The 14471-nt window shown below is 47.7% G+C and overlaps 2 protein-coding genes across 4 annotated transcripts; one reads left to right on the forward strand and one right to left on the reverse strand.

Moving 5' to 3' along the window:
- The first annotated feature begins 202 nt into the window (after window positions 1–202).
- MLX (MLX, MAX dimerization protein) lies at window positions 203–7885 on the forward strand. Of its 2 annotated transcripts, none has more exons than XM_019550456.1 (8): window positions 203–293; window positions 912–951; window positions 1751–1840; window positions 2563–2669; window positions 3020–3119; window positions 3876–3975; window positions 4778–4979; window positions 5728–7885. In XM_019550456.1, the coding sequence occupies exons 1-8, from the start codon at window positions 249–251 to the stop codon at window positions 5782–5784; spliced, it is 741 nt and encodes a 246-aa protein (XP_019406001.1). In that variant the 5' UTR covers window positions 203–248; the 3' UTR covers window positions 5785–7885. The 2 variants fall into 2 exon arrangements, with proteins under 2 accessions (XP_019406001.1, XP_019406002.1); XM_019550457.1 differs by having other exon boundaries at window positions 225–293; window positions 915–951.
- Window positions 7886–8256: 371 nt separating this feature from the next.
- Window positions 8257–13318, reverse strand: PSMC3IP (PSMC3 interacting protein). 2 transcript variants are annotated; one of them, XM_019550458.1, is made up of 8 exons: window positions 13066–13318; window positions 12882–12988; window positions 12578–12709; window positions 11656–11767; window positions 11325–11470; window positions 10456–10509; window positions 9008–9067; window positions 8257–8808 (listed from the first exon to the last, which is right to left on the reverse strand). In XM_019550458.1, the coding sequence occupies exons 1-8, from the start codon at window positions 13097–13099 to the stop codon at window positions 8749–8751; spliced, it is 705 nt and encodes a 234-aa protein (XP_019406003.1). In that variant the 5' UTR covers window positions 13100–13318; the 3' UTR covers window positions 8257–8748. The 2 variants fall into 2 exon arrangements, with proteins under 2 accessions (XP_019406003.1, XP_019406005.1); XM_019550460.1 differs by having other exon boundaries at window positions 12620–12709; window positions 13066–13307.
- Between the last annotated feature and the right edge of the window lie 1153 nt (window positions 13319–14471).

Raw genomic sequence — 14471 nt, forward strand, 5'->3', positions numbered from 1 at the left:
GGATGGAGGCAAACGCATGCAGGGCTTCATTGGCGTGAGTTAAAGCAAGCTGCGGGGCGGGGAAGCAACTGAGGGGCAGCGGCAGGGCAGAGTGGCCCCACAGCTGAGCCCGTCACCCACAGCCAGACCACAACTCCCATCGGCCCCCGCGGCTGTAAGAGGCGGCTCCCGGAAGTGCCGCCCCACGAAGCCAGCGGATGCTGCGATTGGCTGGCGCCTCGGGAATCACATGACGAGGCAGGGGGAAGATGGCGGAGCCGCTAGGCGCGGCGGCCGAGGACCCGTGGGGAAAAGTGAGTGTCGGGGGCTGGACGGTGGCCGGGACGGGACGAAAAGCGGGTGGGAGCTCGGGTGCTGGGGTGAGATCCTGCTGTCCCCGCTCCGGGCCCCCGCCGGGCCCAGGGACCCGCAGGCAGGCGCCGCCTCAGCACGGGGATGTGGGGCGCTGGAGGCAGCGAGCCACCTTCCAGCCCTGGGGAGCGTCGTGTACGGCCATCTGCCTAAGCAGCAAATAATAATGTAATCATATGAAGCAAATAATAGGGGGGGATTGTCGGCCAGTCATCTCGGTGCAGGCACAAGTGCACAGTGCCCAGCTCCTCCCATTAGTCTCAGTGTGCATCCCTCTCAAGGCCTGCTCGCAGGTTCCCAGAATAAACTGCACTAAAACAAGGAAGTGCCCAGTGTGCTGCCTGGCAGCACGGGCATAGCAAATTGTGCAGCAGCCTTGTCTGAGAGAGCAGCTGTTTTGCAGAGCAGGCTGTAGGGAGACGACAGTCCATGAGCTACTTCTGTTGCTGATACACGATGGCGTGATAGTTGATTGCGCAAAAGAGGAAACTGCCTTACTCACTGGCTGGCTTTTTTTCTCTTCCCTTCCCTTTTGCTTATACTGTCATCTGGCAACACACCAGGTGGACTGTGTGTACAGCGACAATGGACTGGAGGCTCGTAAGTAGCTCTGTGCATTCCTCTTTCAAATATTGTTGGGTCAACTCTACTGTTACCAGACAAGAGAGTATAGACAAAATGGGCAGAGCGCTCCAGTTGCCTGCATTATTTTAACGCTGGAAACTTAGTGCAAAGAATAATATGTACGGAATGCAGGTTTTGTAAATATAAGCGGTGCATGGATTAAAACTTAAGGGAGGGTTTAAGTTAAGGGAAAGGGATGACTTGAATGTGTAAAGAATGATAAATGGATGTTTTTGTCTAGCTCTGGGACAGTGGTGCAAGCCAAAACATGTAAGTAACAACTGGAACGTAGGGAGAAGGAAGCTTGAGATCTGCTGTCACTGCAGTTTGAGTGATGACACCCAGGCTGAGTGGTGCTGGGTGGGAAGTTATTTTTAAAACACACAGTCTCTAATCTGATGATGTCTCGCCATATTCTCAGCTTTTTAAAGCAGAACTAATATCTCCCTTTAATCAGAGGCATGCAGAGTACTTGCCAGATACCTGCTGAATAAGCTTCCCAGCTTGCGTGTTTTGTCCATGTTAAAGATTACAGTGAATCCCATTGGGGTTTAGCTGGTTTCTTCACAGCTTCTGAAAAATCTTTGCTGTCCACTTGTTGCCAAATCCTCAAAACACCTACAACAGCAAACAGATACTAATTCTTATAGCTGGCTACCCTGTGCTTTACCCACCTGAGCGGAGCACCACACTGTATCCATTTGGAACGTCCCCTGGGATTTGAGATACTTGCCCAGTTCACTGCTTCATGCATGACCAGTATTTTCTTTTCCAGCGCTCTTTGTGGAAAGCAGTAGAAAGGGAAGCATAGTATCACGAGCAAACAGCATTGGCTCCACTAGTGCCTCCTCTGTCCCCAATACAGGTAAGGGCCATGGTGTCCCTTCTCCCTGTCTGTAGGTTAGTCCCTTCCTCAACTTGTCCAGCACTTAAGATGCTTTTGGTGCTCTTTCTCACTTGTTTCTAACATGTGTTCTTCTCTAGCAAAAGCTGCTCACATGCAATCGCAGTAGCTTCCCTTGCCAGCTTGAGCATAAGTCTTGCATTCAGGGAAGGAAGATGGTGGGGAGCACCAGGAAGATGTCGCAGTTTTCATCGAGACAGTTTGATAAGGCACTCCTGACTTGGGGCAAGGAGAAGAGCTAGTATGAAAAAATGGCTTGGCTAACAGAAATACCATCAAGAGAGTACTGAGCACCTGCCCTCTGAAAGAAAAAGACCTTGGACTCCAGCTTCCTGCTTTAATGCCCAAGACAGCTTCTCATGAGAATCCTGCCTACATTAGCCAGGGGCTTTGGCAAAAATGTGTTGCCCAGCTGCCTACTCACACCATGCTCTGGTGTAGGCAGCTGCCAGCAGGCCTGCAATGGCTCTGGGAGGTTCATCTTTGCCTTGTTTGTGCCCTATTTGCAGCTTGTCTACCCAGTCAGTAATTGTGTCTGGATCTGGACCAGAGTGCATAAAATGATTCCAGGAAGAGCATGCCCCCCATTACCTCTGCACGTGCAGCTGCATGTCTGCCTCTGCTTCCTAGGCTCCAAAAGCTCCTGAGTTGTCTCTGACACAGTGACTCTTCTTCCATTGCAGATGATGAAGACAGCGATTATCACCAAGAAGCCTATAAAGAGACATACAAAGACCGGCGCAGGCGTGCACACACCCAGGCAGAGCAGAAGAGAAGGGATGCCATCAAGGTAACATCAGAGCAGCTAATCAGACCGTTCTCTTGGGTGGGAGTAAAGGTGATCTCTTCCTTTTGTCACATACCTATAACTCGGGCATCCTGTGGTATCAGCATTCTTATTTCTCCCACATCAGGACACCCATATTCTTTTAGTTATTACAGTCAGTGTGCCCCTAAACAATTTGGTTTACTGGGGGCAGGTTATCAGCCCTGAATAACTGCACCCTAGATGCCATATAAAGGAACTGGAGAGACAGCTGGGACTTTGGCACCTTATGAGAGCACCTACTTAGCCACTGTCCTTTTGTCATGAGGTTTAATCTAAAAATGCCTGTAACATCATCTCTTCCTCTTGAACAGAAAGGCTACGATGACTTGCAGGCTATTGTGCCTACATGCCAGCAGCAAGATTTCTCCCTTGGCTCCCAGAAGCTGAGCAAAGCCATTGTCTTGCAGAAAAGTGAGTTGGGGACAGAGAGGGGGCACATTCCTACCTAACCACTGCATCACATTGCATCTGTGCTGGGAGTTCATACTCCTGCAGCCACTGAGTGGGTCACCAGCCATCCAGAATTAGACTGCAGTGAGGCAAGGGATGTCCCTACTTGCATTCTAGTCCTCTACCCTCCATCTTTGGACTTTGAACTGCTGTTACTGTTTTTCCCAGGACTTGCTCAGCATTCTGCTCCCTGCTGCTTCTCTCAGCTGGCGCTGCAGTTTAACTCTCCCAAGCTCTTGCTGATGCCCCAAAACGCTTCTGCACAAACAACTTTGCAGTAAGGGGTTGAAATGTACGGCAGTATCAATTGTCATTTGGTCTGAGGCCAGTTGCCTCCCTCCCCAATGTTCCTCATTGTAGCTTAAGGGTATCTAAATCACTTGGGTTGAGGGAGGAGGTTGAACTAAGTGCTTAGAGCAGATTACCACTTGGTCCACCTTGACTACCAGGTGTTTGACAGAGCACACTGCTCCCCCTTCTCTGGACCTGGGTCTGCCTCTGCAAAGTAAAGCATTTTAGCAAATGCCTCTTTGAAATCAGAGAAGACTGGCTACTTGTCAGTTTGAATATGCAAGGCCTATAGAGATGACAGTGCAGTGGTTTAATCCTGACAGGGCTCTAGCATCTGTTCCTCCTGAGGAGAGACAGGATGCAGTGGCCTCTGGACTCTGCTTGCTTGAGTTTTCCTAAATCCACTGTCGTTCCTTTGGTCTTTAGCCATTGACTATATTCAGTTCCTGCACAAGGAGAAGAAGAAACAGGAGGAGGAAGTTTCAACGCTCAGGAAAGATGTCATGGCCTTGAAGATCATGAAAGTGTAAGCAACTTTCCTCCCCCACCTTTGCCTCCCTCCCTTGCCTGCAGGGCCCTGGAAGTTGGAGACACTGTCATGGACTCTTATAAATAAAGCCTGGCACCCTTTTCTTCTTGCATGTCCATCTTAGGGCTGGTTCTCAACAAGCTGAACTTGACAACAGATTGTAGTGGGAGGAGCATGACCTGAGCAAGGGACTCTTGACCCAGCACAAAAACAGTCTGCTACTGGCCTTCCATCCTATACAAAAGGAAGGGTCTCCATTTCTTTGCATGTAGCAGAATAGTACTTGTATTTACAAGTATTCACCTGCTGCAAAGCTTATTAGTTTCCTGTGGCCTAACAGAGCTGCACGTGTAGATACTGCAACATTTACTGTGGAGCTAATTAGGCGACTACAGCAAATGTCTCATGTAGATGCTCCCTCTCTCTACATGAGCTTAAGTCCAAGTTCTTTTGCCTTAGCCATGCAACCAGCTTTAATCTTATAAGCAAAGGCCCTTCAGAGCAGTGGTCTCCAAAGTGGGGTGCACAAGATGATCCATTGGGGTGCAGGAAGAAAATATTAGAACTCCTATTTAAATGTATATTTATATAAATATACATATATTGGGGGTGCATGCTCAAAAATTTTTTACTGATAGGGGTGCGCAATCAAAAGTTTGGAAACCACTGCTTCAGAGGACAGTGCAGCACTTCCAGAGGCACCTCCTTAACTCATGTAACCTAAATGTGGAAAGTATGTCATGCAAGTGCTGGCTCCCCAGGCCTGCCATTTTAATCGGACTTTTTTGGTGCATTTCAGAAACTATGAGCAGATTGTGAAAGCTCACCAGGATAACCCCAATGAGGGGAAAGACCAGGTGTCTGACCAAGTCAAGTTTAATGTTTTCCAAGGCATCATGGATTCTTTGTTCCAGTCATTTAATGCCTCCATCTCGGTAGCAAGTTTTCAGGAACTTTCAGCATGCGTCTTCAGCTGGATTGAGGAGCATTGCAAACCACAGGTAAGGATCAAAGTGCCACAGTCGGTATAATAGGCAGGGGAACTTTGGAAGGCCAAGCATCTGTAGCTTCTTATAAATCACCCTGAGATTTTCCAGGTTAGGGGGTGGGATATAAATCTAAATAATAGTAATAGATATTGGCAAATGCAAAGCAATGCAGATTGAACAGTGTATGTTAATTCTATCTGTTTTCCTGGTCTCTGGATTCACTATATGGGTATCATTGGGACAGCCCAGAGTGTTCGAGCACCCACCAGAAGTAGAGATCTTGGCCTGTTTAATGACAGGCCTTTCCTGGATATGGCATCCCATACCTGTGTCACCACTTAGAAGGCAAACAAATAGCAAGTCCAGGGGAGCAAGGGAGAGCAATTAGCACTTTTGCTTCAGGGCACATACCAACTTCTTTCCACCAGGGACTAGGAAGAATCTTTTCCTGGGAGATGTTGGTGCTACAGCTGCCCAGTCAATTCCTTTAAGTTAGTATGTGCCCAGTCAGATAGGATAGGAACTTGGTCTGATGCAGACTAATGGGCCTCAGGTTCCCAGCAGTATTGAGGCACCAAAGCCACATACCTCACAAGCATATTGTTGTTTGTTCCTGTACCAACAATATGCTTGTCAGACTTGGCTGCCCTCAAGAGAGTGCCTTGGCACATCTTACACTAGTACCTGGGGAAGCCTACCCAAAGGGAACACTGTTGTTTCTACAGAATGGCTGATCCTGCCTCCTCCTTACTCTTCTCAGACCCTGCGGGATATTGTGATCGGGGTTCTGCATCAACTAAAGAGTCAGCTCTATTGACTGCGCTCCCTGTGGTGCCCCAGTGGCATGAGCCTTCTTCCTCTTACCAGGCTACAGAAGTGTGGGGCACCACTCAGCTGAGAGAGGAGCAGGTTCCAGGAAAAGCTGGTCTGTTTCCCTTGTGGTTATTTGTAAAGTTTTTCTCTGGATTATTTATTGCATTAACTATGAAACCAAAACTGGGCATGTAAGTGCATGTCTTCTCCACAGATACTGTCACAGTCTGTATCACCAAAGTATCTGTAGGGACTGAGTCAGCAGAGAAGGGAAAACATATCTGTTAAATACAATCCTCCTTGTCACAAGGAAGAAGAGGGTCTCTGGGCCAGGATTGTGGGGCAGTGAGTAGGCCTAGCCTGTACCAGCTACAGGAGCTAAAGTGATGGGATGAGTCTGCTCTATAGCCTTCAGACTACCTATTATGTTCTGGTAGCAATGCCTGCAGTGTAACTGCTGCCTGGACCACACAGCACTTCCTGCCTTTTAGACTTTCAAACCAGTAAGATGCCAACATTAAGTATCATACTCTACAGTATAGTTATTCAGTGAGTACCTTGGCACTGCAGAGTTTGAGATGAAGAGGCAGTGAGAGTGAGAATTTGTGTTGCATTACATTACACTTACATCCAGCCATTACAGTGCTGGACTTTAAAAGCATGTGAATGGAAGCAGAGCAGCTCTCAAATTCTAGTCCCCAAGACAAAGGATGTGAATCAGCCTGGCAGTCCAGGAAAGAAGCTGACTTCCACTAAGGAGGGTTAAGAATAAGCTTCCCTGGAAGCAGGGTCTCTCATCACTGCAAACTTTGACAGCTTCTGTAGCAGCTGATACTAGCTTCCCAGAGACAGGCCACTGCTTTCTGCTAGAACAGTTTGGTTATTTAATCTAGCCATGGGACAGAGGATCACTTTACTTATTTGTGCAGAACTTTCAGAAAGACCACAAAAAGCAAGCTAGGTGGGGTTGGCCACATCCTGCTGCAACAAGAGGGTCTTTATACTAAACAGCATAGAAGCTGCCTCTTCCCACTGGGCAGATATGGATGGTGTAGGGCTCCTCTGGGACAGCTGCTAACTGACCTTTCCCACTCTAGCCATGTTTCCTTCACAGTGAAATAGGAGTACAGTTTTCTGTACAGGCTTCTCTTGCCATCTCAGTTCAACTGCTGAAAGATCTCTGGTTTCATCTGACTTGTGTTTCTGATAGTCACAATGTATGGGGAAAAAGAATAGTACATGTAGCAGAGCTGCTGTCAATTTTAATCTGCTTTTGTTTAGAAGTGTAGTTTTATATTTTTAAAAAAATACCTCTTGCCTTTTGTAAGTCAAGGAAGTCAGACTGAAGTGTTATTAACTTGAGTTTTGCAGCCAAATAGTTTTTCTGGGACAGACTTTAGCCAGACACCCACTGCTCTGTCTAACGGTCATATCTATGGCAGATACTTGGCAGCTGTCTACTACCGAAGCAATAGTTCTTGTTCACCCAGACAGAGTGAAAAGATTAGGATTATCCTGAAGTGGCTCTTACAGAATACACTTGCTGATGATCATATTCCTACCACCATGCTCAAGTTAGTAGCAGTAACAATTTTGCGTTTCTTTCTCTTTGAATTCTGTAGCAATAAAGGTAGGCTTTAAACACGGAAGCAGAAGGATAGTGTTTAAACCACTCTTTCTATTGAAATTTAGTAAAGAAAATTACTGTCAGTCTTGGATTTTAGTAAAAGAATCATTTCTACAAGCCTTGCATTGAATGTCCCTTTTTAGTGAAGACACAGCATAGACCCCTAAAACATCTAACTCTTTGCAATGGCACACATAACTGTTTTAAAAGAATTACACCCCATGAGGGCCATTAACAATATGGCTGCATTACAGAACTGTGTGTCCATTGCTGTGCTGTAAGAAAATATCTTGTTTGAAGCAATAGGCAGTGCTTTACTATTAATGATAGTGACGTGTTAATCTCTTCTGAGCCTCCTTCAGAAGCAGCCAGCTTTCTTGTGTGGAAGAACCTTGGGCTTTTGCAGACCTCACAAATGGAAATGAAATATTTTTCTATCATGAAAAATAATTATAATAAATTTTGCAAAATGTTTTAATTATTCTTCTCCTTGTTTTCTTCCACTACTGAGTAATTAGAATCTTCTACCTGGGATCACAGGGTAGAACTATTTTTCCAAAAGCAACTAGGTGACATTTGGATGCCTATTTTGACAGTTGCTGTTCAGGCTTCTGTATTAGAATCACCCACATCCACCCGATCTGAAGTGGTGACATGATCTCCCCATCCACGTATGTGTTACTATTTTCAGTGTTGTTTAGGCCAAACTACACCCCATCCATCAGGAACCAAGGCTCCCCAAACCCCAGATTAACTGGGAAGCCTCTCCCATACTACCAGAACATGCAGCATTAGACATAGGGACATTAGAAGAGGGTGGTGTATCACTGAAGGGAAGCACAGCTAAAATGAGAAGCACAGTGTTTAATGAATTATACTCCTGTGTATAGCATTACGGCATGGTACACATCATGGGAAGCAGTCCCTGCTCACTATTAAATACACTGAGGTGTCAGTACAGCTCTCTGCAAGTGTAACAAACAACTGGTTTATTTAGTCTTTCCTAGACACACCTCTCCTCCCTTTTACTAGAACACCTATGTGGTGGCAAATCAACAGTAAAAACAGTCTTCTCCCACACAACTCTTCAGCCACACTGGCTCAACTGCCCATTGCAATGAAGGGTAGAAAAAATAATGGACTCTTCTGCATGCGAGATCATGCCTTTGGTCCTATCCCCTCTAACTGCCTTCCAGATTGCAAAGCATTTTAAAACAAACATACATAAAAGATGCAGGACAAAACCAAACCCTGCAGACGGTTGAGAGTTTCGGAACCAGCGCCCATTGTGCTCCATGCTGGCTAGTTCTTTTCCCTGGAGCAGAGGTTTCCATCAGCTGCTCAGACAGCTGCTGGCAGAGTCACATTGTGGTCCTCATCCGTTTCTATTCCAACTTCCTCCTGCAGAAGAACAACATAGCTTCTTTACCAAGGACTAGAAGGGGAGTTTACTTGCTGTGCAGCAACATCTGAATTCAGAAAAAAAGTTCCCTTCAGGGACTTGCTCAGAGTTACGCCACTTGAAACAAATATACGCCACCAAGAACAGATACCTTCAAGGTTTAAGACTAGTCAGGAGCTCAGATGTCTCTGTACTTACAAAGAACTGTTTCTTGCTTTTGGGATAGCCTTCCAGAATTGCATCGAGTAGTTCAGTTGCCTGGCAAAACAGTAGTTAAGAATCAGTTATGCTTCTTCAGTCAATACAAACATCTAAAAATCACATCTGGAGAGTCTCGCTATACACATTCAAAAATACAGTAAATAGGTGCCCCAAGTCATCAAAAGGATGGAGGCTTCCCAGAGTAAGAACTCTACTTTGTATATTCCCAGGGATGTATTTGGTAGCCATGCTGGTCTCAGACATGTCTACCAAATACATCCCTGAAACATGCAAGATGCCATATTTTAACCTATTTTTGAATTATAAACTTCATTGCTTAAACAAAAAAAAGAGAGATTTCTACACCTCCCTGCCTTTTTGCGATCTGACACTACCAGGGAAGAAATCCTGCCTTATCTACACATCAAAGAGCAACTCTCACAAAGGAACTCTTATGGACCCAGAGAAACATACATCCATCTTCAGCTTCCTCTGTGCAAAATGAAGATGTTTATTTTCTACCTAAGGGGACTTTTACCATCCTTAATTTTCCCTCAGCCTGAAGAAGGGCGTGTGTGCCCAAAAGCTTGTAAAGAAAAGTAATTTTTGTGTGATTTTAGTTGGTCTAATAAAAAGGTATCATATCTCTGAACCAAAAGGTTTAGAGTTTTGCATGTTCCCAGGAGGACTCCAGCACATGTGGGGAAATGTCAAGTTAAGCACTCAAGTGTGGCTATGGGTTAATAGACACTACAAGGAAATGACTACCAAACAACTCGAAGGCTCTTCTTCCCTTATACATTTCAAGACACTAGGTGCTGATTATTTGCTTTCTTTGCAATCACACATCGATGCATTTAGGAGGAACTAAAGAACTAAAACCCTCAAACAAGCTGACCGTAGCAAGTGACAAAATAAGTTGTCCCTGGAAAACCAAAGATGCTGGTTTGGAGGTTTGCCTCGCTGTTAATACCCCGATTGAGTATTTGAGTCAATGGAGTTAAACACTGGTACCCTAAAAGACTATAGTTCTTTTGACCTCTGACTTCCAAGATCTGTTCTCTCAGGTACCTGTTAGCACTTCCAACCCTACAGACCTGGTAATGGAAGCCAGCTTGCGACACCATTAGAAAAGGGGATGTGGCATTGTTTGTACCAATTTTGCCATCTGGAATGGCACCAGAGAAGTCCCAAGTATCACTACTTCAAGATAAGCAGGTTCTGAGGTTCTCTCAACTGCTGGTCCTTGGTTAGATTTCCCAGTTCCCTTCACAGCTGGCAGGCTACTGAAGGAAGCTGGAACTGGCTAACACCAAGTTCAGGGCTGTTGCACATGTCATTCAGCAACAGGCACCTTCCCCCATGAGAATATAACATCACCTCATGCACATCATTGCCACCACCTACTGCCCATCAAACCAACATTGGGGAAAAAAAGTCACTACCATTCTCTTCCTCCTCCTCCATTCTTTACAGTATAGCTTTCTCTCGTTATAAACCTGCAATAAAAAGAAGACTGAGCGAGTAACATTAACCCAATAGCTCCCCCAAAAAGACCAAGTGTACATAAGGCCAGCAGACCATTTCCAGCGGCATATAAAATCAGACCCAGGTATAGTGAAATTCCTACTTAACATTAAGATGCCCAAGTACAGACAATACAGGCCACTGCTTGATAGAGGGAAATGCTTCCAAGCAGACTGTTTAAGTGGATAGTTTCAGGCAAAAACATTGAACTATATTAATAAAAATTGCCTTAGTTGCAGCCCAAAGTTAAGGTTCACAAGGAAGAGTTGCTCTGGAGTGTCTACGAAATGCCACATGAAGCTCACGCATGGTGAACTGTCTGCAGAGAACACTAGGGAGCAGGGCAATTCCGAGACCTCGGGCTCTGGCTTTCCCTCTACCAGGCTGCAGTTAGCTGTACTTGGGGCAGAAGAGAACTTGAGCACATCTAGTAGGAATGGCCAGGTAGCATCAGAGCCTAGAGATGATGCCATTAAGAGGCACAGCCGTATCTTACACAGGAGCATCTAGACATCAACTGAGAAGAGAACAGTCCATAATGGAGTTTCAGATATCTCCCACCACCTCTTCAATCCTTCAGTACTCAAAAGTCAACCATGAAACATTTATTGCCCTTCCTCAGCATTCAGGCTCCTACACAAGTTAAGGATGATAGCGGCTGTGACATCAGCAGGAACATGAGCTAGAGCTGTTTTAAAGCTAGGATTAGTTAATAGTATCCAAGCAGTACTGAGCTGGGCTCTCTGCTTTGGTATTCTTAGGGCCACAGCCTGATCCAGCTCTTTACCTTCTCTTTTTCTTCAGGAGTCACATGGTTGGCTGCAGATTTAATTCTCTCCAGTTTTTCCGTGTAATTGGCACAATCTTTTTTTAACTCTTCAATCTCTTTAATCATCTCTGGGGTTGTCATTGAGCCATTCAGATCCTTCAGTTCTGGAATGGAATTGCTAGTTATCCACAAATGCCAACAGCTGGAGAGCAATAGTTAGCATTCATGCCTGCACACAGCCACAAGCCATACTGGTTCCAGTCTTATAATGGTTTCACCACACACTTCATGCTGGCCTCGCAGACAAAACTAATCTACACATACACAGGATCAGAAATTTCAGACTCACCCAATTCCATCTGGCGGCAGCTTTGCTGAAGAGTTTGTACTTTTGACGAAAGATCAGAGATTTCATTGTCCAAGACTTTAAGCTCAGAGTCACTCACTGCAGGAAACTGATTCTGAGACAAAAAACAATGGGCTAATTACAGAAAACAAGTCCCCTTGAAAATATTCCACACGATCACCAACACCATTTGCAAATAAGGAGCTTAGATCCTTTTGTTCCAACTGCATTTACCTCTGAATTAATCATGAAAGTGTCAATACACTCACAAGTGTATGATCCTCCCCAGAGGGTGGTGTTTCTGCACCTCGGAGGAGTTCATCGCAATGCAAAACACTTGCTAATAAATGGGTTAGACTGGCATCTCTTTAATATTAACAGAAGGTGCAAAGAGAGTATTAAACAGCACATTTAAGGTTAGTAAGCTGGTGACCTGCCTTCATTTTTAACAATTAATATAGAACAGAGGCAAAAAAACTCCGCTGTGCCCCAGGCCAGAGCTGGACTGTGGGGTTCGTTGTGGACCAAACCAGGACAGGCCTGGTGCAGACCGCATGTGACCAGCAGGAGCAGCAGCAATAAGATAAGCATGAACACAGCCTGCACTCACCCTACTGTCACAGGTGCCCCCCCATCACAACTTCCAGTGTGCTGGATGAAGTGGCTCGGTGGGACAGGCCATGTTTGACCCATCTGAATGGGATACACAAGAGCCCACGCTGCTCTGGGCTGTCAGACAAGCCACCTATGCCCAGATGCTGCCCGCGCTCTGGTCTCACAGTACTTTGCACGCTGAATAGCTATGGAAATCAACCTCTTACAACCCATGCGGCCTCGGCAGCAGCAAGATCAAGGGCAGCTGTATAAAGGAGGAGAGGTGAGGAGAAAAGAGCAGAGGCGGCCACAGGCAAAGCTCAGCCCTCACATAACAGAGGTGCGTTTTCTGGAGACCCAGCAGCACTATCACCTGGTCGGGGAAGTAGATTTTCTGCTTCCCGTAGACTTTCTCCTTGATCTTCCCTTGCTGCGCCAGCTGCTCCAGCGCCTTCACCACGGCCTGGTGCGAGAGAGAGCGGGGTGGGGACGGGACCCGGACGCAGCGGGGCTGCGGGCCGGGCCGGGCCCAGGCCCGCCTGCGGCTGAGACCGCGGCCCCGCTCCTTCCCGCGCCGACACCACCGCCCCCTCCTCCTCCTCCTCCCCGCTCCCCCCCGCGCCACCCGCCCTCACCGTCTTGCCCAAGCCGTGCTCGCGCTGCAGGTTGCCGAAGGCGTCCTGCGCGCTGTGCGGCCGATTCTGCTCCTGGAGGTAGCGCAGCAGGATCGCGGCGGCGCCGCCTGCAGGGGGGAGACAGCGGTCACGCGGGGGGCCGGCGCCGGGGCCGGGAGGGCGAGGAGGGGCCGGGGCCGCTTACCCGCCGCCGCGCCGCTGTCTCTGCCTTTGCTCATCCTCGCGCGACGCCCGTTGAACGAACCGCGGAAGCGGAAGGAATTCTGCGCGGCGCCGCGCCCCCCGCACGCCCCTCCACCTGCGCGAGAGCCGCGCCTTCACTTCCGGTACGCGCCGCTCCGCCAATCGGAAGGCGGCGCGGCGCCGGGTGGGGGGGGCCGAGATAGCCCCCGGGGCCAGGGGCGCGTGGGCAGGCGCCGTGACAGGAGGGCCCCGATTGGCCGGCGGGTGTTGTGTCTCGGCAGGGGTCCCACGTGGCAGCCGCCGGAGGTGACGTTTCCCCAGGAGCCCGGGAGGGCGGGGCCGGGACCTTCCCCTGCTCGTGCAACGCACGGGTTCCTGCGCTGCTTTCCCACCCGCCTTCGGGGCCGCAACCGGCCGCTCCCGTGCAGGTGCGTGGTCCCTGCGCTGCTGCTTAGCAGCACCGCGGGGTTCTGACCCGCACGCCAAAAAGAAGCGGGGCAGCGCCCCCCAAACCCGAGCCTAGGTCGCTACAGCTGTCAACCCGGCTCCCTGCCGCAGCTGCAGCCCCCGGAGGCTCCTAGGTAAGGCTGCTGCTGGGGCCAGCACACTGCTGCCACCACCCCCCCCCCCGCCGCCCGCTCCCAGCCAGAGCAGCCTGGCTCAGGCGTTCCCCCGGGGACAAGCTGCCAGGCACATGATGGGCTCCTACCTGCCCCGGGGGAAACGCATGTTCCCACTCCTCTGGATAGGCCCAAAGTGGTTTTACAGGCTGGTAGGTCTGGCCACTTCAGGTTCAGGCTGTATTTAAACTGGATTGAGTGTTACATGTGTCCATGCCCAGCGAGGATATCAGGAAAGTTTCCCCTACCCTTCCTGTAGGGATAAGACATTTGTGGCAAACTCTTGGGAGTCGTGCATCATTCCACCTAACTGTGCCCAGCAAAAAGAAGAGGACAAACCAAGTTGTTCTAATCAACATTTTACTTAAATTACTTCCAAAAACATCTCTGCAAGATGACACAAAATTACTGTACGCTAGCCTTTTACAATGTTAGCTACGGTAAACACTAAAAATCAAGTAGATAACAATGATATTGCCATACCAGTGATACCAAACCAAACAATTTAAAATTTACAAAGCACTGCACTCTCATTAGGCAAGAATATCTTTTTTTTTAAGTGTAGCTTCACTAGGAAAAAAACAGTGTCATTTATCACATTTCTGACTTCACATTGTTTGGCAAAAAGGCAGTGTGTTGTATGTCTTAAAATGCTAAGTTTTAATGCCTATGAATTTCTAAACTAATGAATTCTAGAGATGATGCAGCTTCAACTGAAACTAGATGCTCACACCAGATATGCAGATCTACAAAGAAAAAAGGTTTAATTCAGCAAAAAGTACACATT

The sequence above is a fragment of the Crocodylus porosus genome, unplaced genomic scaffold (genome assembly GCF_001723895.1).
Source record: "Crocodylus porosus isolate Cpor-Errol unplaced genomic scaffold, CroPor_comp1, whole genome shotgun sequence".
Classification (NCBI taxonomy): domain Eukaryota; kingdom Metazoa; phylum Chordata; order Crocodylia; family Crocodylidae; genus Crocodylus; species Crocodylus porosus.

Bases quoted from the DNA above. Each gene is read 5' to 3' on its own strand.
- MLX (XM_019550456.1), top strand. From the start codon at position 249: ATGGCGGAGCCGCTAGGCGCGGCGGCCGAGGACCCGTGGGGAAAA. The intron at 3,120-3,875 runs GTGAGTTGGGGA...TTTGGTCTTTAG, and splicing joins AGCCATTGTCTTGCAGAAAA to CCATTGACTATATTCAGTTC. The intron at 3,976-4,777 runs GTAAGCAACTTT...GGTGCATTTCAG, and splicing joins GCCTTGAAGATCATGAAAGT to AAACTATGAGCAGATTGTGA.
- PSMC3IP (XM_019550458.1), bottom strand. From the start codon at position 13,099: ATGAGCAAAGGCAGAGACAGCGGCGCGGCGGCGG. The intron at 12,989-13,065 runs GTAAGCGGCCCC...TCCCCCCTGCAG, and splicing joins AGACAGCGGCGCGGCGGCGG to GCGGCGCCGCCGCGATCCTG. The intron at 8,809-9,007 runs GTAAGTACAGAG...GTTCTTCTGCAG, and splicing joins AAAGCAAGAAACAGTTCTTT to GAGGAAGTTGGAATAGAAAC.